Source organism: Citrus clementina, unplaced genomic scaffold, assembly GCF_000493195.1.
Source record: "Citrus clementina cultivar Clemenules unplaced genomic scaffold, Citrus_clementina_v1.0 scaffold_2, whole genome shotgun sequence".
Classification (NCBI taxonomy): Eukaryota; Viridiplantae; Streptophyta; class Magnoliopsida; order Sapindales; family Rutaceae; genus Citrus; species Citrus x clementina.
In genome coordinates this window covers 4,027,105-4,050,863 of record NW_006262688.1, presented here as the reverse complement: position 1 = coordinate 4,050,863, position 23,759 = coordinate 4,027,105, and the positions used below count along the sequence as shown (strand labels likewise).

At 33.6% G+C, this 23,759-nt stretch overlaps 3 protein-coding genes across 8 annotated transcripts in view; 2 read left to right on the top strand and 1 right to left on the bottom strand.

Annotated features, from left to right (window-relative positions):
• The window catches only part of LOC112100811, a 19,703-nt gene extending 10,768 nt beyond the window's left edge, over nucleotides 1-8,935 (top strand). Inside the window, exons 2-4 of the mRNA XM_024190648.1 lie at nucleotides 7,630-7,881; nucleotides 8,228-8,411; nucleotides 8,479-8,935. Coding sequence (XP_024046416.1) covers nucleotides 7,630-7,881; nucleotides 8,228-8,411; nucleotides 8,479-8,935 — 893 coding nt within the window. The remainder of the gene's footprint in view (nucleotides 1-7,629; nucleotides 7,882-8,227; nucleotides 8,412-8,478) is intronic.
• A 1,096-nt stretch (nucleotides 8,936-10,031) lies between these two features.
• Nucleotides 10,032-14,486, bottom strand: LOC18052275 (7-methylguanosine phosphate-specific 5'-nucleotidase A). Its single transcript, XM_006445734.2, has 10 exons — nucleotides 14,356-14,486; nucleotides 14,095-14,230; nucleotides 13,929-13,989; nucleotides 13,712-13,844; nucleotides 13,453-13,576; nucleotides 12,594-12,650; nucleotides 12,389-12,485; nucleotides 11,602-11,809; nucleotides 10,664-10,724; nucleotides 10,032-10,387 (listed from the first exon to the last, which is right to left on the bottom strand). Exons 1-10 carry the CDS (start codon nucleotides 14,475-14,477, stop codon nucleotides 10,322-10,324), a joined length of 1,065 nt encoding a protein of 354 aa, XP_006445797.1. The 5' UTR covers nucleotides 14,478-14,486; the 3' UTR covers nucleotides 10,032-10,321.
• A 3,325-nt stretch (nucleotides 14,487-17,811) lies between these two features.
• Nucleotides 17,812-23,662, top strand: LOC18052274. Of its 6 annotated transcripts, none has more exons than XR_002907135.1 (8): nucleotides 17,812-17,953; nucleotides 18,462-20,144; nucleotides 20,295-20,445; nucleotides 20,543-20,690; nucleotides 20,800-21,045; nucleotides 21,394-21,700; nucleotides 22,301-22,534; nucleotides 23,074-23,662. XR_002907135.1 is itself a non-coding variant. In XM_024191112.1 (8 exons), exons 2-7 carry the CDS (start codon nucleotides 18,476-18,478, stop codon nucleotides 21,661-21,663), a joined length of 2,373 nt encoding a protein of 790 aa, XP_024046880.1. In that variant the 5' UTR covers nucleotides 17,812-17,953; nucleotides 18,462-18,475; the 3' UTR covers nucleotides 21,664-21,700; nucleotides 22,301-22,696. The 6 variants fall into 6 exon arrangements, 4 of the variants coding, with proteins under 4 accessions (XP_024046880.1, XP_024046879.1, XP_024046878.1 ...); XR_002907134.1 differs by having other exon boundaries at nucleotides 22,301-22,680; XM_024191112.1 differs by lacking the exon at nucleotides 23,074-23,662 and having other exon boundaries at nucleotides 20,800-20,827; nucleotides 20,939-21,045; nucleotides 22,301-22,696.
• Nucleotides 23,663-23,759: the final 97 nt, after the last annotated feature.

Below are 23,759 nucleotides of genomic sequence, written 5' to 3'. Positions count from 1 at the left end.
AAAAAAAAGAACACTCAAAAATATTTAGGTACATGCGCATAAATTAATATCTATACTTTGAATCAATTACCTATTAGTTCTTATATTTAAAAAGTCTATTGTATATCTATTTTTCATTAAAATCTATCTCATTATTATGTGTTTTTCAACTAGATCATATCTAACTTTTAGAATTATAAGTTGTATCAGACAAAACTACTATTTTTGTTTTCAAAAGATAAATCCAAAAACTATTGAAGTAGTGATAGTAAAGATGTCAGATATAATCCACTTAATAATCATATCAAAATCTTTAGACACAAACATGATTGTTAACCAAACATGTCATCATAGCACGACACATTGACACAATTAATAAACGAGTCAATTTTGTGTTTCATACAATTACAATATGATTACCTAATTAACATTGCAATACAAGTAACATAATGACATGATTAACAAGATATGACATGCAGGGCCGGCCTTAGAACTTGAGGGCCTTAGGCGAAATTTTTTTATGAGGTCTCTATTTATTTTGTAATTTCAATACTCAAAGACATATAAAAATGATCAAAATTTATTCCATCTTTAATTCTTGAATTTCAACAATAATAAAAAAATAAAAAATTTTAAAAAATAAAACCTAAAAATAGTCAAGAAGATAGATTTTTTTTATTCCACTAAAACCATTAAAAAACAAACAAAAAATAAAAAAAATATTATTTTCAAATAGAATATTTAAAATGATAGAATATAAAAATTTAAAATGATGAATTGATGTTCAAAAATAAAAATGGACTTTCTATTTTAAGAAACTAATTATTTAAAATGAACCAATGAATATAATAATTTTCTTTGTAGAGAAGAGAACAATAAATTTTTTTTCATTTACTAATTCTTGAGATTATAAGGTTTTTAATAGAAATTAAAAGAAATATTAAAAGTCAAATATTCTAACATTGAATAATTGAAAAGGAATGAACTAATGGTTAAAGAATATTATTAATTATATTTCTTTAAAATTAAGGTTCCCAAATATAGATTTTTTATAAAAAATAATTCTTAATTGTAGGATAATTAAGAATAGAGAGATATCTAATAAACTTTTTGATTTCTTAAAATACGTATTAAATTTTTTTTATTAATTAGAAAATTATTAAGGAAATACTCAAAAAATGAAGCATTTTTAAAATATGAGGTTTTAGGCGATTGCTTTATTCGCCTATACCTAAAGCCACCCCTGATAACATGATTATGATATGATTAAAAGATTATGATACAAAAATTGATAAACAAGTCATAAATGGATAAATTCATTGACATTACATGACAAGATTATTAATTATGCCAATTTTATTTAAAATGGAACATAAAAAAAATATTGTCATATCCATGTCGTGACCTAAATTGCTACCACTGAATGATAGTATCCTTATACATGAATTTTGAAAATACAAGAACTAATTGAATAATTTTCTTAAACTACTAAAGAATAAGCATTTACCCAAAATATTTATTTTCATAAATGTAAATATATATCAGCACGCACATGCATGCCTCTATAAAGATTTTTCTCTTGCTCATCAATATAGTAATAATGGAAACAACATGAAAAAAGGAAAGTGAGAACAAAAGAGACGTTAGTTATTAGGGTTGCATATTGAATTGAAGTGCCGGCTTTATTTTTCTCTTTAAAAAGGGAAGAAAATTTTTGTATATGCATTCAGCCATAAACCACATATTCCTTTCTCCTCTAATCTTTGTTATTTTTGTTACAAAAATCCCCACAAAATCTTCCATTTTCCAACTTCTTAATAATACACAAAACCAAAGTCTTCCTTTTCTTTCTTTCTTATAATAAACTAAGATAAAGACTTGTTTTGACAAATTCTCTAATACCCTATGTCTCCAAAATCTTGATATTGCCCTTAGAATTCAATTAGAAGTTATAGGATTAAGATGATAAGAATAAATTGAGTCAGCCATGGTGTTAGCAAGTTGTTAAGCGAAGTGATGAACTAAAGTCATTCTTCGTACTTTTTTTGGCTCTTGTGTACATCTTCAGATATATTAAATGTTCCTAACATTACCAAAAACCTTATTGGTATTTCTAAACTTCTTTCTGATAATAATATTATTGTTGAATTTACTTTTTGTTTCTAAAGGACAAGGTGAAGGGCACGCTGGTGACTCGGGAGAATGCTGGTGGCTCAGGGGATTGCTAAAGGATTGATAGGAAAGAAATGGCACCTGGACCTTGATACCAGCTGAATCAGCCAACAACGTTGTTTATAATAAATGGGTGTTTCGGGTTAAATATAATTCTGATGAGAGCATTTCAAAATATAAGGCCAGGTTAGTTACAAAGAGGTTTCATCAAATCTATGGAGTGGATTTCTTTAAAATTTTTAGCCCTGTAGTAAAGCCTTGTATAGTTAGAATTATGCTGAGCCTAGCAGTCATGAATAATTGGCCAATACGATAGCTATTTATAAATAATGCTTTTCTCAATAGTGTGCTTACAAAAGAGGTGTTTATGCACCAACTAGAAGGCTTTATCAGTTTAAAATATCCTTCTTATTTCTATAATTAAATAAAGCTCTCTATGGTCTTAAGCAAGCACCTAGAGCTTGGTATATGATAGATTAAAAGGTTCCTTGCTGCAACAAGGTTTTTAATCTTCAAAATCAGATACCTCTTTGTTTCTTAAACACATTGACAGTGATATTATAGTCGTTTTTATCTATGTCGATGACATCATAGTTAGTGGTTCTAGTAATGTATAGATATAAGAGGTTATTGATCATCTTGGCAAAGAATTTGCTCTCAAAGACTTGAGAGACTTTAATTACTTCTTTAGTTTGGAGGTGACTCCATCTAGTGATGGCTTACATCTCTGAAAAACTAAGTCTATTGGATATATCTTGAAGAAAGCTTACATATGTGAAAGCAAAGGTTGCAATACACCTATTGGTATATTTGCAAAACTTTAAAAAAAATCAAGGAACGGTGTTTGAGAATTCTTCTATTTGTAGAAGTATTGTAGGATCTCTTCAGTATATCACCTTAACCCGACCAGATATTGCCCTCATTGTTAATAAACTAAGTCAATTTTTGGCAGCCCTTACAACTCAACACTAGCAGGCATGTAAAAGGGTGTTGAAATATCTCCAAAGCACAGCTCATTATGGTCTTCAGCTCTTCAATTCAAGGTCACTCACCTTAACAGCCTATTCAGATGCAAATTCGGGTCTTGATCCAGATGACAGAAAGTCCATTGGAGGGTATTATGTTTATCTAAGCAACAATCTTGTGTCCTGGTCCTAGAAACAGAGCATTGTTTCTAAATCTATAGCTAAGTTAAAATACAGGGCCCTAGCTTTGACTACCTTTGAAGATTTATGGATTATCTATCTCTCGAAGGAGCTTAAGATACAACTATGTAAGTCTCATATTCTTCATTGTGACAATAAGAGTGGAGAAGCCTTGGCCAACAATCCTAAATACCATCCGAGAACAAAATATATTGAGTTAGATTTTCATTCTATCGGGAACACATTACCAATAAGGAAATTGCTATTGAACATGTTTCAAGCTTTGATCAGTTAGTAGATGTGCTCACTAAACCGCTTGGCTTTGATTATTTTGCTTATATGAGAACTAAGCTCAATGTCTGTCCAGGATCTTGAGCTCACAAGGGCATGTTAAGAATAAATAGAGTCAGCCGTGATGTTAGCAATTTGTTAAGTGAAGCGATTAGTCAGATGCCACACTGGAAAAGCTACCGGAAGCTACTGGAAAGCTATTATGCAAGCTGTTGAAAGTTTGTTATTTCCCACAACAATGTAGTTGTGAATAGCTGAGAGTGTGCACATGATTTCGTTACTAATAGAAAGTTCCATACGCTACTATGTATAGTGTTGTAATTGTTGGAGAAAATTCAGTTTTTAAATTTTTATAAAACTTTTTAGGACTGCTCTCATATAATATATAAGAATTTGTAATCTACAAATCGTACCTTGAAAATCCGATTTGGCTTTTTCCGCTGAAGTAATTTAGGCTCACAAATCACGACCCGTCACCACCATGCCTATTAGATCACGATCCGTCACCACCATGCTTATTAGATCACGAACTGTCATCAATGATCTTCCAGGTTATGACTCAGGTTTGATATGCACTTGACGTGCGGGCGCTTTTATCACTACCAAAGCAACTAGCATGAGAAAATTTTTCTCTCAACAACAGAGAGAAAAATCTTTTTCTTTGATCTGTATAAAGTGGCTGCCCTCTTTCTTTTGGGAGAAAATAAGCCCTTTTATATTTCTCTCTAGTGGAAACCCTATGCTCTATTTTTTTATATTATTTTATTCTGTTAAATCAATTTTGATTTAAATTAAAAATAATAAACCAAAAGTTACTTTACTTCTTTCTTGTCATAGGAGCCCACCTTGTAAAATAACACAAGGCCCCTTAGACACAAGTACATTACATGGAGCCTCCCACTAAATAATATATTTAGGCTTTTAACCCAAATAGCTAGTTATCTTGCTTATTAATCCAGTAGTGGCGCAGTCAATTAAATGAGCTAACTCGTGGATCATTTGGGAACATACAATAGTGGCTACAATAATTAGGCATGTAATTAAACTAGCCAAATTATTTAATTCCAAATCTACTCCACTAAAAAATTGGAACTAACCTCCATAATAGTATGCTCAAAATAATAATTCGTCCCAAACCACATTAATTTCTTTACTGCACAATCTTTTGTACCACATCATTAATTAAATCGATATCTCAATTGTCTAATTAATTTAATTACATCTTATTCCTTGATTCTTACTGGTTTTCTCTAATGATAATTTTCAACATACTAAATATGTTGACACACTCTTGCCAGAGAATTTTATGATCAAGTGCTAAAAACTCATCAAGAGATGTGTTGTACAAATTCTATATTGTCAATCTATAACTCCAATATTCATAATTGCTCCCACCAAGATACCGGGTAATCTTGAGTACAAGTATGTGTCGTGTCCATTAGTAACTCAAATGGAATAACAATTACAATCATGAAATCATAATTAACTCAAGATTAAGATTACAGTAAAATCAATGCCTATGAGATTTAATAAGTCTGACAGTCATTTCAAGGTTAATTAAATCTCATATGTGATCCACCTCAATGTAGTCAAACTACATCAGTAAATTCATATATGATTAAGACAAATCATTCAATGAATTTACTACAGTCTAAACATAAATAGAGCGTCCAACTCTATTTATCAACTGCGAACTTAATTTATTTAATCATAAGATAACTTATATTTATGTCTTCTATGAATCCATATGATGATCACATAAATACATATAATATGATTAAACGAACCTTATTCAAAATATTTATGCAATTGAAAATATCTCTAATATTTTATTAATCAGAAAATAAATTAACATGCTTTAAAATAGCATATAATCCCAACAATAATCTCAGTCCATTTCAATTTGCATCATAATGAATTCAATTCTTGATTTTCCTATCTAAGTCAATAAATTTTCCTTTCACTTTCTCATCAAACAAACAGAACAAACAGAATATAAAACTTTAACTCAGGAAGACATGAGGTGTCGATTGGTTATGCATCAAGAAATTATTAAGCATTGATTGTAGTTCAAAGACTTGAAGGATTCAACATCAAGAAATCTGATGATGAAGCAAAGCGAAGATCAATGGTTGAGACTTAATGGAAAAGACTGTTGAGTTTTTTAAGTTTAAGGAGAAAGATTTTGATGATAAATTTAACAGAGAAGGAGATGAAGTTGGAGATGGAGTTGTTCAATGGAACAATCAGGACTCCCATTATTGTGGTCACTCTTTTCCATGGGAGCTTCACTTCACAATTTTCAATGTCAGTCTTGTTTTTTTTTTCTGTCTTGTTTTCTTTTCTTTGATTCTATAATATTTATTGAATTTGATTTGATTGACTTTTGTTTTAAGTATGAATTAATCTTTAGTGTTCAATACTCAAAAGATTTTACACTTCTATTTTTCACTCTTTAGTGTGAAGCCAGCAAGTAGTTATATTCCGTTAAACTGAATGAGGTGGCATGCTGAGTTGGCATGAGTTCTTTTTTGGTTGTTAAATCTGTTAGTTAAAGAATAACAGTTGGCACTCTTCTTTCGTAGATGAGGTGTTATAAAAGGGCAGCAAAAGGATACATTAGACACATGAGTGTATAAGAGATTCTTGGAGGGAGATATAGAGCTTATATGAGGAGTTAATATCTCTGTAATCTCGTCATCTGTTGTAATCAACTTTCATTCTAAATAAAAGCTTAGAGCAGTGCTGTTTCAACCGTGGATGTAGGCTTCTTGTGGCCGAACCACGTTATATCTTCTTGCCATTATCTTTTACGTTCTTGATGATTGTAGTTGCTTAGTTTTGATCTTTAGTTTTTATGCTTTGATTCCCAAAAGAAGCTTGAAGCATTGGTCCAGTACTTAACATTTAGATTCTGTTTGGTTCAATAGAAAAATGATCTATATATATATACACACACACTTTGGAAAAATGGATATTTTTAAGAATTAAAATCTGTTCAGGATTTTCTTTTTTCTTATTTTTCACTACAGTTGCTGGGATTCATTGTTATTTTTGAACATTTAAGGTCAAGACTCTGCTTCTTTCTTGATGATATACTAATATTTATCAGCCTTACGCAGGTTACATTTTTTTTTGAGGGGGGTTGGGGGGGGGGGGATGTATATGTGGTGTTTGTGAATCATTTTACTGGTACAAATTAAATCGCATACAGATTCCTTTAAAATCTTGTGAAATTATGTCATTTTTGGCTATTTCTTATCCGTTTAAGACCTAAATCTTGATTTGGGAGGTAAATCCAGAATTCTTTAATGGTCTAATCTACTGAATTCAAACAGTACAGTTTTTTTTTTTTTTAATACCATTTTGGCGAGGGTTTGTGTTTAATGTTTAATACAAAGTTCATCATTGAAGCTTGCAAAAATGTAATGCAAAACTTCCTGCAACATTAAACCTTGCAAAATATGTGAACTCAACTAATTAAGGAGAAAGAGCTTCAGTTTAACATCCCTCTGACGGTTACTGGCGACACCATTGAGGGTGCTCCTTATCTTTGTGTAAGCCCCCTTGGAACTTTTAGCATTTGATCTTTGTTACATCGATTTTATTTTTCCAATATGAGTTTTAATTTGGTAGTCCCTGCAGAATTTATGTTTGTGATCACAAATTGAACTACATTCCAATTGTCTTTCTGGTTAATAAAATCAAGATTTGCTCAAGAATCCTCGCAGGCTGGGCAAAGATCAATAATGCCTCTTACAACATCACCAAGCTCTGGAGAAGCAATTTCGATGGAAAAAGACGAGCTTCTGCTGTAAAAGCAGGCTTGCTTAAGGTGAAAACATTCGAATACTTTGGGTCAAGGCGAAGACGAGCAAAAAAAAAAAGACTTACACCGAACAATAGTGCTGTGATAACAAGGACTAGGATGCTATGTCCAAAACAAACTCACCTCATGATGATGCCAGGAGAAATTTAGACAGGAACAAGGAGAAGGCTCTTCTTTAGCACTCATTCAGTTATGAAACATTGGCCTCCGCAGAAGTTAACTCTCAAGATGAGGATTGGATCTACCACAGAAACTGCAACTTGGATTCTGTTCAGAATTCAAAGTCTTTGCGGCACACTGTCAAGCGCAGAATCTTACCTTGGAGGAAGAGGAAACTGAGGTTCAGATCTCATAAGACCAAAGAGGAACCTCTTCTTAAGAAAAATTACAGAAAAGAGGGTGGAGAGGATATTGATTTTGTTTGCAGGCAGCTCAGCTCTTCTGATGATTCCGGATTTGCAGTACGTATGCACTTTTTCTTTTCCTGTAGCTATAAAAAAATTTTAGCATTTTCTCTAACGATGTTTCTGGCAGTGGAGATCAGAAGGTTCAACAAGAAGTTGATCATCATTCTTTGAATTTGGGGGTGACAATTTTTCGGCGGGCAGCCGGGAAAAGCTAGGAAGTAATAAGCCGTGATGGAAACATGAAGCTTCCGGCTCAACTTTCCTTGCTTTTATTGATCAAAGGGGCGTGCGCACAGCAGGTGAAAGTGCATGCACAGCTCTTGCTGCTGTCATCGCTAATTGGTTGCAATGAAATCCAAATGAAATGCCAATTAAGTCTGAATTCCACAATCTCATCACAAAAGGGTCTTTCGATTGGAGAAATCTATGTGAGAATGAGGAGTATATACATTGGTTTCCTGACAAGCACTTTGATCTCGAGACAGTCCTTGAAGCTCAAAACTGTCCTCTATTTGTGGTTCCAAAGAAGTCATTTGTTGTGTTTTTCCATCCAGAAGGCCTAGAGCTGGGACGAGATCATTCGTTGTGGTACTACTGACCCTTCGATCTACATTATAAGTTGGAATGACCTTTTTCCGAGCTGAAAATCGAGCAGGAAGCTTACTACATTTATCGACACTTCAGGGGAGAGGCTTTACCAGGGATGTAACCAGGCGTACATCCCGAAATTTGACAATGACGCAACAATAAAGCGACTGCCAAAAGATACAAAGTCCTCAGAAGAAAATAATAGTAAGGCTAGTGACAAAGCTGCACCTGGTGCAAATCCATTCGAGGGAACTTCAGTGGTTTACCGTGTGGAAGAAGGCACCGTGTACAGAGGCAACGTGTCGTGCAATGAGTATATCAAAAGCTTCTTGGCCGCAATTCCTGTTCGGGAGTTGCACACTGATATCAGGAAGGGATTGATGGCGTCGACACCTCTTCATCATCGGCTACAACTAGAATTCCATTACACCCGCTTGTTGAAGCCTCAAGAGGCTGAATTTGAAGCTGGGGAGGTGACAAACGACGATATACCAGCAATGCAAGCATCGTTGGCTGTTGCATAGGGGCTGCATAGATTTAGATCTATATAATTACCCAGTAAGTGAAATTATTCTAACCTATTCATTTCAGTGGTTCATGTGGCGATGCTTTCGTTTCTCTGTGTAGGACAATTAATATACTCAAGTTTTTATTATGATATAGGACTAACAGGTTTTAGTAGGGGTGAGCATAAATTGGTTTGGTTCGATTTTGTCCAAAAACCAAACTACAGTAGATTAGATCAGTTCAAAAAATTATAAATCGAATACGAATCAAGCTTAGGAACCAAACCGAATCTTATTTCGGTTTGGATTCTAAGCTCGTTTTGGTTCACTTCATAAAATTTAATGTAATATTTTTTCTTTTATATTAACTAAATTTTTGTACTCTTCTGTATGTGATTTTTTTAATTCAATTCAATTATAATCACTAATCATTCATGTTTTATGCAAAAATAATAATAACAAATATTATTGTATATATAAATTGGAATTTTTTCTTTTTTTTTTCTAATTTTATCCAAAACCAAAAATCGATCAATTCACATTTGTTGAACCATTCAGTTCCCACTTGCGAGACCAAATTGAATCGAACCAACATATTTCGGTGCGGTTTGGTATGGTTCCACCCCTAGGTTTTAGCTCCTTTGCTTTGCCAATGTATTCTGCATTTTTTTTTTTCGTTTTTAGAGAAATGTAGAATTTGGAAAATCCAATGAAAATTTTGAGACTTTAAAAAAAAAAAATTCCTATACCCATTAATAGGAGAGTTCTCCCATTGGACTAATGAAAATTTTGTTGACTTGTACCAAAAAATTGATAGGGTATAAGAATACTAAAATGGATTTAACAGTATCAATCATTCACATCATTTTCCCTAGGGAAGATGAACTTAATAGTTAGTAAATTAGTAGAGACATTTTATTTCTTTTTGTTTCCATTTATCTATTTATCTTATAGAGTTTGGAAGATTACAAATTGGGCTGCCGGCCACAATAACAGCAATCTAAATAGAAACTTTTTGCAGTGAGATACAGCTATGCATGGATGCATCCTAAGGTATAACCATTAATGTATGCAATAATGTGTTGTAATCCAACAATTATTCTACAAATTTGGATATCTTAAGTGATTTGGGAATTTTGTAGAAAATGTATAAAAAGCAAAAGCCCTTGTGCCTAAAGGCCATATGCAAATTACAAAAGGGGGGTTTAACTACTCCAGTAAATATCCAAAGAAAGAACACAAAATAGAGCAATATATGACATTTCTCCATTAAGCTTATCAGCTTGAATTGGCTATTTTGTTCAAATAATATGAAGGCGCACTATTTGCAGAGCAAAATAGAGCAATATATGACATTTCTCCATTAAGCTGAGCGAAAAGCAAAGCAATATATCGAGGTGGCACTTATTGAGCTTCATTAGAACACAGCTGCGAGACAAGCTCAACTACTTCCCACATGGGTGCATCATTCTGTAACCATTATACATTACATAAGAAATCAGCATTCAAATCTTGATAATAACATGGTTTAGTTTCTTCCAGGAATCTCAAACAATCAATTCAGTTGATTTTTCTCGTAAAATGTTAATGTACTTTGACAAAATCATCCTTTCTTTACTCATTCCATAATATTAACGATCGATCCAGTCTAGCAGGTAATATACGTATACATAAGGAAGCCCCTTAAGGGATCTCCAAATGAATCAGACGAGGGGAAGAAAGAAGTCATGTTTGTGTTCCACTTACCAAATAAACAATATCAAAGGCATTGCGGTAGTTATCAAGATTGTTTTCAATGTTGTCATTCCTGAAACAACACTTTAAAGGATAAGTAACTAGGTCAACTAAAATGGATCACATTCTAGCATTAAACTTATGTGGGAAGTAAGCAGAAGACATGATCTATCACAACAAGGATATCAAGGCAGATGCAAAACACAACAAAGATCTCTTCCAATGCAGGAAATGAAGGGAAAACAAATGTTTTGCATCAATGTATTATTTCAAACTGGGCATCCCTCTGGAAACATGATTACAATAGTGTCTCTGTTTCTTTATTTTGCAACATGGAGTTAAAAGGAAGAGCTTCAAAGCACATAAATTTTTAGTGCAGGAAGAAATGAATAAGAGCCAATGCAAGACAAATAGAAGTGCAATAAGGAATGGAAATTGGTTTGCTTCCTTCTCTTCTTTTATCCAAGCTACTCTACCGTTCTCAAGTTAGAAGCAGGGTTTTCAAATGTTGGATATGTATAAAGAGAAGATAAGTTGGAGCAGTGAGCGTTTCATAAGTTTTCTTATTGGTGAGGCAAAGGATGGGCTTGGATAATCTTGTTCAAACTTCGTTTGGGATAAGTTTTCTTAAGATCTCTGAAGACAAACAAAGTCCAAAGCTGATACTATTCCATGACTAGAAGGAGTATCCAATCTATTCGGGCTTGACAGACAAGCAGCGTTATCCCAAACCAATATTGAAAAACAAATCCAGTATTGCACAAACATCCAAAAGCAGTGGAAAAAAGTTGATGGAATTAATTAGCACACAAGCTTGATGCTGAAATCGGACAGAAGAAACCATTTTTTTTTCCCAGAATCTGAATTAAAACCTATGTAGTTTGACAACTCATTTCCAGTGGGATATAAGATATGAAGTACGAAAATTAAGTAAATTTAATAAAACTTACAGAAACCCCACAGATATTCGAGTTTCATATTTCAAGCCATCAGACATTCCCAGATCTCCAATATGATCACCAAGAAGCAACACATTGGTCCTATTCTTCACTGAGGCATTGTCATAATTTGGCCCATCAGTATCACCAAAATGTTCGTGAAGAGGAGCTGCCATATCTAGAGCATGCTCATTTTTGTTTAGACTATGAATAGTCTTCCCTGCGTACAAATTAGTTAAGATGCAAAATTTAGAACAAAGATAATTGTTGCACAGCTATGCACAATCACTGAAAGACAAAAGTCATCTCAAATTTATTTGCATTTGATTTTAATTTTATCACAAGAAATAATATAATTGAATTACTAACATGATTATGTCATAATAGGAAGGAGAACTTCAGATCCCAATTACGCATATATCCAGTAACCCATCAACTCTTCCCAAAGAGAGCTTATCCAAATTGAAAAGTGAAAACCATTTACAATAATCATATCTCCATAAACGACTCTTCACATCATTAAAGCCACAAAAGAAGGAATGCTAGTTCAATCAAACATTTTTTTTGTTTTCCCCAACAAACTTGTTAGTGAGACCACACACTAGGTTGTGAAGCCTGGATTATAAAAGTAATTAAACCAAAGGAGAACAAAAACACCACAGTGCAGAAAGTAAACAAACCCAGGGTAACATTCAAAGCCAATTAATGCAACTTCATGCTCAATCAGTGACAACAAATGTTTAGAAAGTGTAACATCTCATCAAAACTTCTCCTTTAGGGTGACAAAATTAAAGGATACCTTTAAAGGATACAAGGTGACCATCTTTATCGAAAACCATCCGATTTGATACAATCTTAATATTTTTAAAAGATTTGTGAACTTTTTGCCTCAGAACCTGATACAATTGAGAAGGGATCGATGAGCAGAGCAATACAAATTAGACCCAGCAAACTGTATATGCCATGAAATGAAGCCACTGGAGAGAAAAATTTTTAAACCTAACCTCCTCAATGATGTCTGCAAGCCCTGCTGAAAATATAAGAACTGGAATGTCTCTTTCCTGCACATTATAGACCCATAACAAAAATGATATGAAATTCAAAATGAATTTGATCGTTGGAAAGTTGACATAGTGTGATAACTAACAATGATTTTTCTATACCAACATGGTTGGAAGCCTGAGTCAATGAATGCTCTCTGTTATTCTATATGGTAGAGACTTTGGAAAGGATGGGTCAGTAGGTAACCAAGAATAGATTTAAAAACAAAAAGGATAGGAAGATCAAGCTACAACTTATATAAAGAACTAACACATGTTGAGAGCAGACCCCTTCAACCTAAATCATAAAATGTTATTCTGTTAAAATCTAGACCCAATTGAGGATCGCTGTGCATAGCTAAAAAAAGTGCCAGTTACTATCTAAATGACTAAAGAAATACCAGCTAACAGCTCAAACTGATAACTAAGATTGGTTGGGGTTAAATAATCTAGCAAATGCTGATTAAGAGTAGGACATAAGGCATGTGGTCTTTTTTTGTGTTTTTTTTTTAATTTTTTATGTCTTTTGCTTGGACAGGTGTGAGATGTATACTAGTGGCCAAAAGGTTATACCAAGGAGAAAATATTAATTGATCATTTGCCTTTACAGAATTCAACAGCTGGAGAGCTAAGATGTTAATTGTATTTTAAGGTGACGGGTCAAGTGATGGGTTATGATAGAGGTTAGATGATGGGTTATGATAGAGGTTAGATAGCATGTTGTTTTGGTTCCCATTGCCTCCTCCATTACCTCAGTCAACAATTTTTCTAGCTTCCTTGATCTTTGTCATGAAAACGGTTGTCATAAATAGATGAGATTTACCTCAAGAAACTCAAACAGTTTAACAACACCATCCCTAAAAGCAATCAAGGCATTAGAGACAGACTTCTTTATTGCATCGTATGTGAGGCCTCCCTCAATAAGAAGACCATGAGTTTTCCCCCACCTACATAGCAAAAGTTAGTAGTTTCAGTTAATTTAGACTTGAGAGTCATCATACAGGCTACTACAGTTGCAATTTGCAACGCCGTATCACATAAGAGTCTCTCATATCTCTCATATCATGGAGTTGGTGACATACCACTCCTCCATGAGCTTTGTTTTCTCTTCGAGTGGAACAGTAGGCGAGAACTCTAATGGGTGATAGTACTCATATAATGCCTGCCTCTTGGCATCATACTCTGGATTTCCTTGCTGCAAAAGACCATGACTGCCTGTGCATTTTCTAATAAGAAGCTGAAAATTTTACTTTATTTGAAAAAATTACTATTAGCCCACATAAGCTACGAAAAACATACTCTGCCCTCGACTGCCATTGATGAAATATCGCGTCAAGGTTCCATCAAAATCTGCAATCACCTGATATTCACGATAATTAAACCAAAAATATATATCTTTCTACACTTAAAAATACCATATATACTTTTGTTTGTGTAAAATTAAAAGTTAAAGCAGGAATAGAACCTGGAGTTTAGAGGGACCCGCCATGCGAATTTGAGAAATTTTGTTCTGCAACGATTGTGGATCACCCTTTATTGTAAATTTTGAGAGGTCTTGATTTTCCATTTTGTTTTGAGCACTGCAGCACCTATTCCAAACCCTGCAATATACATATACACACATAAAAGAATTGTACCAACAGAAAAAAGAAAGATGCAGCAAAAGACATTACAAAGCAATGGAGAAAAAGAAAGAGAAATGAGAGAGAAGAAGAAAAATGGGAACCTGGGACTAGAAGTGCAACAGTATTTAGAGGGAAGAAAATGATGTAGTTGTTGGGAAATGGCGTTAGCCAGATGAAGTGGGATACTGACGATGGTGCTGCCCTGAACCCGATGGCTATTCATTGTACTAAGTAATCGCTTCAAAATCATAATCATTTTACATTTTAAATTTAAATTATAATAATAATTATTATTATTTTATTAAAAATAAAATAAAAGTTCGAATTAAAAAAAAATAGCAATATCATGCTTTCAACTCACTCATTACTCGATTGCGTTAAAAAAAAAAAAAAGGTAAACTGCTGTGGCGTTTTATAAATTAGGGAAATTACAGAGTCATGTACTCTTAATTTATCATGTTATAAAAGTTATTACAATATTTTTAATTTGTATTGTTCATTTACCCAAATTTACGATCTATATCGTTGATCCATCCACCAAATCGTTATCTTCTATTAGAAAGTAATGATGTCACAAGGATAATTTAAACATTTAACAAGCTAAACAAAAAATAAAAGAGAAATTATTAGTCATCCACTTTAAATTTATCTTTTTTATTAAAAAATATTACAAAAATTGGAGTCTGTTTGATTTTTTACTCTAAGTTTGTAATTTATATCAAGCGGCTGGTAATTTAGATATTTTAATATGCTAAATATAAAATAAAAAATAGTATAAATAAAAAAAATATATATTTTCTATAACTAATATTCAATTAAATATACTTAAAACATTATTCTTTCTTCTTAATTGTAATTTGTCTTCTCACTTTTTCTTCACAAATTTACATAATCAAACTAAATCCATGAATTACCATAAACACTAATTCATAAACACTCTATCAATTCAATCATTAAATTCAATTTCATAATTATGGAAAAGGCTAAATTTTGTTTTATTATTTATGATGCAAAGTCAAAAATACCCTTGTGTCTAAGGGTAAAATAGTTATTTTATATAAATTTTGTTAAATGCTCTAATGGTATTAATGTTTTTGTGGACGATTGACACAAATTATAAACTTAAAGTAGAAAATCAAACAAATTTAAATTTTCGTAGTATTTTTTATAACAGAATAAACGTACGGTATATAATTAATAGTTTCCCTAAGTCTTTTTTATGTTAAATTGAGTTTTTAAGGGCAAAATGTCTAATTTCCTACAATTCCATTAAGGGAAATTATCAGCTATATACCCTTAAATGACATCTGTATCAAACGTGTGTGAACACTTTTAAGGCATATCACTCGTATACCCTAAGTTGACAAAATACCTCAGCCGTCCACCAATCCGTTAACTGTCGTTTGCAAGCGCTGACATCATAAGGGTAATTTAGTCTTTTAAGATAGACGAAACTTTGATAAAACAAATGGCATGTCATCCCATTTACTTAGTAAAAAATGACATGTCATATGATATATATTGATAAAAATGACATGTCATCCCATTTATTGGATAATTGTTAATAATTGCTAAAAAACTACTTTACACCTGAATCTACTCCTCCAAAATTTAACCTAAATTTTTTAAGATTTACTCCTCCAAGCTCCAACTGGAATTTTTTTATGGTATAATATGTATAATTGCAAATAATATATTGTTAATAAATTTTTATGGTATAATATGGATATTTTGATGGATAATTGTTAATAATATGTACTATTAATAATTCATTTTTTAATCAAAAAAATGTATTGTTAATAACAAAATAAAAAAATTGTGTATTGAAAATTTACGTTAATTTTTTTGGTAAATTTTTCTTTTTATCTTATTTTGAGTTTTAAGAGTGAAATAGTCAATTTGCCATAATTCTGTTAACTTTCTAACGGAAGTTAACGGATTGGTGGACGACATAAGTGTTTTGTCAACTTAGGTTGTACGAGTAATACACTTGAACAGTGTTCACACAAGCTTGATACGGGCGTCATTTAAAGGTATATGGCTGATAATTTTCCTTCCATTAATTTTCTAATGGAATCTATTGACTTGGTAGATAAATGATACATATTCTAAATTTAAGATGGATGAATGATACAACTTAAAAATATTGTAGTAATTTTGATAATATGATAATTTAAAGGCATATGACAAATAATTTCTCAATAATAGTCATTGATCAGGCTATAAAAATTTTATGCTATTTAATTAATAATAAAGTCAACTAATGCCATAAACTTCGTGGCAATGGATATAAAATAGTTAATGGCAGTTGTTTCATATTTATTAGTTCATAAATTCGATGATTTTCAAGATTGCAAGTTAATGATCCCAAGTTTCATGTTCATTACCCTAAGTTTTAAGTTGCTCTTGTTTCAAGTTTAATGGTCCCAATATCAAGTTAATGATAGGTGTTTCATGTTTATTGGTTCATAAATTCTATGATTTTCAAGATTACAAGTTAATGGTCTCAAGTTTTATGTTCATTGCCCTAAGTTTCAAGTTGTTTTGGTTTCAAGTTTAATGGTTTCAATATCAATCAAGTTAATGGTTGGTGTTTCATGTTTGTTGGTTCATAAATTCCATGATTTTCCAGATTGCAAGTTAATGATTTCAAGTTTTATATTCATTACCTTAAGTGTCAAGTTGCTTTGACTTCAAATTTAATGGTCCCAATATCAAGTTAATGGCATATGTTTTATATTTATTGATCCATAAGTTGCATATTTTTCAAGATTACAAGTTAATAATCCCAAATTTCATGCCCAATGTTTCAAGTTAATTTGGATTCAAGTTTTATGGTCTCTGTGTCAAGAATAATGGTAGGTGTTTTATATTTATTGGTCAATGATTTGCAAGATTTTTAGGATTGCAAGTTGATAATCTCAGGTTTCATGTTCATTGCTTTAAGTTTCAAGTTACTTTGGTTTTAAGTTTAATGATCATAATATAAAGATTAATGGTATCTATTGCATATTTATTGGTCCATGATTTGTATGATTATTAGGATTGCAAGTTTATGATCTCAAGTTTCATATTCGTTGCTCAAAGTTTTAAGTTATTTTGATTTTAAGTTTAATGGTATGTGTTTCACATTTATTGGTCCAAAATTTCAGGTTACCAATTCTACAGGTTATTATTTCTTATAAATATTTTTATTATTTAACACTAAGATGAATCTTGGCCGTTAGATCCACTCCATTTAATCCAACGGTTATTTTTTATGCATGTATGAGATACATGCATTTACTGTAGCTGCCCCCGAAGAACCTTTGCATGGTGACTAAGGATCTGATTGACTGATGTAAATGAGAAAAATGGTGGGCATAATAGGAAAAATAGAAAACTAAATGACATCACTTGAAGTCTTGACCGTAGCCAGCAGCCAACAGCCCTGTACCGTAGGGATCCGGTTGAAAATTACATAAAAACTATAGACTTATTTGTTATTTCTCCAACAAACTAGGGACCCAGATATTATTCTCCAAAACTAAATTGGCCACAACTAACGATCTCCCGTGGAAAAAATGGCCTTCTATTTTGTGCACAAAAGAGCTGAGAAACCCCAAGCAAAACTTAAGCAGCTTACTTGATAATAGCTGGTTACCAGTGGCGGAAGCAACCCATGGCTTTGATTAATAATAATAATTGATGAGCTATCTGGTAATTTTTTATTATTCTTTTTTCAGTTCAAATTTTTGGAGTGTATTTCGTTTCATTTGTTTCCTTTGCTTACAGCGAGAATTGTTAATACTAAAATCATAAGAGTCAATGAGCTGTCTAAGTTTTTGTTATCCTTTATTTTTATTTTCTGTCAAGATATCTTTATGCTACGGTTTTGTTGATTAATCACACAATTTGTGAAAATAGAAGTTACAGGCATGGAGTTAATAACAGTTAAGTGAAAGAAAAAAGTATGAGAAAATCGAAGTTTCTGTTTTCTTTTTTTTTTTCCAAATAAAAAATGAATTCTGATTTGAGGTGAAACTTAGAATGTTCGTATTTTTAAATTTATGTCAAAAGCCATTGAATTTGTGAAATTCTAACTGGGGTTCAATTATGTGAACACAATCAATCAATTGCTTTGTATCATAAATTGATAGAAAGTAGTAGGTAGTAGTTGAAACTTGAGATAGCCCATCTGATTAAAAGCTTAATGGTGGAATTGTAGTTTCTAGTACTAAAATGGCAAGACAGGCTAATTCCATTTTCCTCGAAGAATGGCTGAGAAACAGCAGTGGCGTTAGTGCAAACATTACCTCCAGACAATCTTCAGCTTCTTCGTCATCATCTGCCCGAGCCATTATACAAGCATGGACTGACCTTAGAGACTCCCTACAAAACCACAGATTCCAACCCCATCATCTTCAGTCTTTGAAAGTCCTCCTGAACTCGCAAACCTCCCTTCATGTTGCTGACCCCCAAGCAAAGCTTCTCCTCTCCATTATCTCTTCTCGAAACCTTGATCTACCTTCTGAATCATATCCTCTCCTGCTCAGACTTCTTTATATCTGGGTTAGGAAATCCTTCAAACCTTCACCAGCACTAATTGATTTAGCCGTGGAGGTCCTCACTAATGTTTTCGATGCTGAATTTAGTGTAAAGAAGAGCCCTTTCTTTTATGCCGAAGGTCTTCTACTTCTGGGGGCCTTTTCCTTTGCTCCTTATGTGCCTGAAAAATCAAAAATGGCCTGCCTGCAGTTGCTTTGTGGACTACTAGAAGGAGAGTATCGATTGGTTAGCTCATTTGAAGGAATTCTTCCAGATATGCTGGCAGGGATAGGATATGCTCTATCTTCTACTGTGGATGTTCATTTTGTTAGAATCTTGAATTCTTTGTTTGAAATTTGGGGGAAAGAAGATGGGCCTCATGCTACTGTTTGTCATGGGCTAATGATTTTGCACTTGATTGAATGGGTTATATCCAGTTTTATCAAATCAAATTATACACAAAAGATTGAAGTTATTTCCCACGAGATTTTAGAAAAACCAAAAGAAAACTATGTTCCATTTGCTCTTCTAATGGGTGCAGCAGGGGCTCTGAGAGCTTCCACTAAATCTGCAACAAGTGGTATGGGACAGGGAATCCTATCCAGACTGAGGATTTCTGCAGAAAATTTGATAGAATCTGTAGCACAAGATCTTATTTCAAAAGCTGGAGGGGTTTCTACTTCAGATGATGATATCGCTAGCAGTCTTTTGCTGCAGTGTATTTCGTTGGCCTTGGCTCGAAGTGGTTCCTTGTCTTCCAATAGGCCTCTGTTTCTGTGCCTAGCTTCGGCATTGTTAAAAGAAATATTTCCTTTACAGAATTTGTATATGAGGGTTCACAAATACTTACATAGCAATTCTAGTCAACTAAAGCGTAATGAAGTCAGAGAACATTTAGACAGTGTTCTTTTTAAGGAAGCTGGGGTTATAGCTGGTGTTTTCTGCAATCAATATGCCTTAGTGGATGAAGAGAGCAAGTGTATAGTGGAGGATGTTATATGGGATTACTGTCAAGATATTTACTTGGGACACCGGCGGGTGGCTTTGCTACTCCGTGGTAGAGATGACGAGTTACTTGGGGACTTGGAGAAAATTGCTGAATCTGCTTTCCTTATGGTCGTACTTTTTTCATTGAGTGTTACAAAGCACAGGCTGAATTCAAAATTCCCCCATGAAACTCAAATTGAAACATCAGTGCGAATATTAGTTTCATTTTCTTGTGTAGAGTACTTCCGTCGGATGCGTCTTTCAGAATACATGGACACGATTCGAGGAGTTGTTGTGAGTGTTCAGGAGAACGAATCTGCGTGTGTCTCTTTTGTAGAATCCATGCCCTCTTATGCTGACTTGACAAATTGGCAAGGTAATCGATTGAGTATTTGGTTATCATCTTCTTGTTATGCTTGATATTCTATCAAGTGCTGATTATGCATGTAAAATGAGTTCCCTTTTTTTGGTTGATTTCACTCATTAGATTGTTATTTTTTATTATACTGAAATTATTTTCTTGTAGACTTTTCTGTCCTGCAGAAGATGGAATACATTTGGTACAAGGATGAGGTACAAACTGCTCGCATCTTGTTTTATTTACGGGTTATTCCAACTTGCATTGAACGTGTAACTGCTCCTATGTTCAGACGGGTGTTAGCGCCTACTATGTTCTTGTATCCTCTGGCAGACTAAGTTTATCAGGAAGCTAATATTTATGTAAAATCATGTATGCATGTATGAAAGTTTTGGTTCCTTACAATGTGAAATCAGGTATATGGGACATCCAAATAAAAAGGTAGCTCGAGCTTCACATTCTATGTTTGTGGGATTCATCTCTTCAGGGAAGGATTCTGACCAAGATGAAAGAGTCTCATTGAAGGAGCAACTTGTTTTCTATTACATGGAGAGATCTTTAGTGGTATTTGAAGTAGCTGAAAACTGTATCGGTGAAATCTGAGGTTTTATAATCACATTATAGGTATTAACACCTTTTTTTTCTCTTTTTTTTTGTGTGGATTTGAATACAGGAATATCCTGGCACTACTCCGTTTAAAGGTATGGCTTCTGGGGTTGTGGCCTTGGTTCGACATCTTCCTGCTGGAAGTCCAGCCATATTTTATTGTATCAACAGTCTTGTTGTAAAAGCTGATAGGCTCTGTGGTGAAGTGTTTGCTTACAAGGCTGATATATGGAAGAACTGGCAAGGAGAGTCAGAACCTTGTAAGGAAATCATAGAGTTGCTTTTACGGCTCATTTCTCTAGTTGATATACAGGCAAGTAATTATCTAATAATTTCACTTTACACACTTTAATGTATCTTGTTAAATAGTGCCCTCCTTTTCCTACCCACCCCATGCTGCACCCCCTCCCCCACCACTCCTACCTACATTTCATTCTCCATGTGGAATGTTTGCTTGCTTACATAGTTTGTTCCATTGCTTGCCACAATGTTTTGGATGTAGAAGTTGGTTTTCTTGGAATCAAGAAAAAATATCAAAGAAAAAATAAATGAGTAAATTTCTCTCCATGTCCATTTAAATATACAAATGTTAAAATTAATGCACTAATTACTTAAACCATTTTATGATTTTTCTAAAATTAGCATTTACTTGCTTTTTTAGGTACTATCAAACTTGATGAAGTTGTTGGCACAGCTGATCATGAAGTTGCCAAAAGATGGACAGAATTTGGTCCTTAATGAGTTATTCTCATTGGTTGCTGAATCTGATGATGTTACACGCAAGCCCACTTTAGTTTCGTGGCTGCAGTCATTGTCTTACCTATGTTCTCAGGATACCAGTAGAGTTGCAAACTCCACTGAGGTGGGAGGTGACAGAAACTCTGTTTCTGCCCAGGCTACCAACTCATCAGACTTACATGCACGACTCTAAGACATTGAGATGCAAATCTAGATTATCATCGCTAACGGTAAAAAGTTTTGCTAATTACTTTTAACAGTTGGTATTCTGTTGATTAATAATTTTTCTTGAAATTTTGAGGAATGATAACTACATATGTATATGTTTCTCAATAATACCATACGTAGAAAATTTATTTCTCTTGTATATCACAAAAATCTGGAAATCAATATTTGTGGGGGCAAAAAAAAAAAATGTTTAGATCACTTTTGTGATTGGCTTCATGTTTTGTCTCCTATAATAGAAGAAGGTTAGCATGCTGGTTTTTAATAATTTTAGAGTGAAGATCAAAGCAAATGTGCATCATCTTCATTGATAGTTGTTTCAACATGTCTTTGAACTTCTGCTTGTGCTGGTGTGCTATTTCAAAATTTGGCTGGGCAGCTATTTTGAGCATCTTGTTTCCTACTACATTATAAAATGTATTGCTAGCTGTGTGATCACATAATTCAGAACCAGAAACTTAGGTTCATTGTCCACTACATCTCTGAAGTAGTGGAGGTCAACATTCTGTATCTGAATTTCTTAATTAATAGTTTGAATTAGGATGGGACTTCATGGGAGGTCCTTTCAACCTTCATCACGCTGACTTGCTCTTTGCTAACAACAGATGAGTACATAAGCTAGCACTAGCCATTGCATTCAGAAATAGTTACAGATCCTTGGTTCAGAAATGATGTTTCGGAGGCTTCTCAATATCATGCCCACGGACAGTTTTTAGGATGACTCCGATACAGCAGTAATTGAAGAGTCTTCCCATTTGTATCAAGCCTCAACTTTATAATCTTATTTCTGATATTCCTCATTGATTTCGGTGCTTGGTTCTCCTTGAAGGAGTATGAAGGTGAACTTTTGGATTTCTATGCTTAGGAGGATGGATAACAGGATTTAAATGCCTGGTGTAATCCTTTTGAAATGATTTTTAGGCCGTTTGATTGTATGATCACAACATACTACATAGACTTGAGGCAAGCGTAAATCACATATTAAGTAAGCAGTTTGTTGACGGACTTATTAACACCAGCAAAGATAACAATTGCCTAAAGTAAACAACACTTACCCACTGATTTGATCTCTCACATTTTTTTCTTAACCAATATCGTCATGAGTATCACTCCTCTGTTACGATTGAACTGAAAGTAGGTCAAATTCCAGTAACCAAGACTTCTGTTTTTATTTCCGCTAGCTCACATATCTCAATCCGAAATTTGCATAGAGATACAGCATTCTCCAACCTGTATTTCACCATGGTTAAGAACTATGGACTCTAATAGCGTGCGTGGGACGCGGACTTTACAAACTGCAATTTTTTTACGCTAAAAGCAGTAACAACACATTCATTGTGCAATTCTTTCATTTTCTCACTATGTTGTAATTGCTCAGGATTTTCGTCAACGAGCTCATCTACACGACTTATCTGCGGTGGAAATTTATATGTTTTCCAACACCTCAGAATGGTTGAAGGCATTGGTACCCCAACCTACCAATTCTATCAAAAGCTCGAGAAAGTGATCAAGACATCAGAGAAGGTAACCAAGCTCAGCACATTTCATGTCTCTTGCAGCTTTGTATCATGACTTAATCGAGAAAAGTTGAAGCCGTCTGTGGTAATCCAGAAAAGTTGAAGTAACCGATGCTAATCCTGGACTCCTCATATAGAGGAGGATACACTATTTCTTTGGAGTGCATTTAATGCTGGAAAGATATAGCATCTGGGTGAATTCTGGTTTCTTTCTGCCAAGTTGATAAATGTTCTCTTGGTTCATCCCTTTCTTAATCTAGGAGCATGAATAATGAAGACAATTCGGGAGTTGCCTTGTGGATTCTGCCCCTCCACGCTATTCCAATTGCTGACTTGATCAGCCCCACGGATTAGTGAAATACATGTATATCTAGTTCACCGTGCGTACTATTGTCAATGTAAAGTAATGTGCAGACTGATTTCCATGAATTAAAATTTGATATTGGAATACTTGTTTGAAACAAGTTCATTGTTGGTCACATCTTTTTCAATGTCGAGGGCAGGCTCTATTATAGATATATGTAAAATCAGATGGTGAAAATGGAAA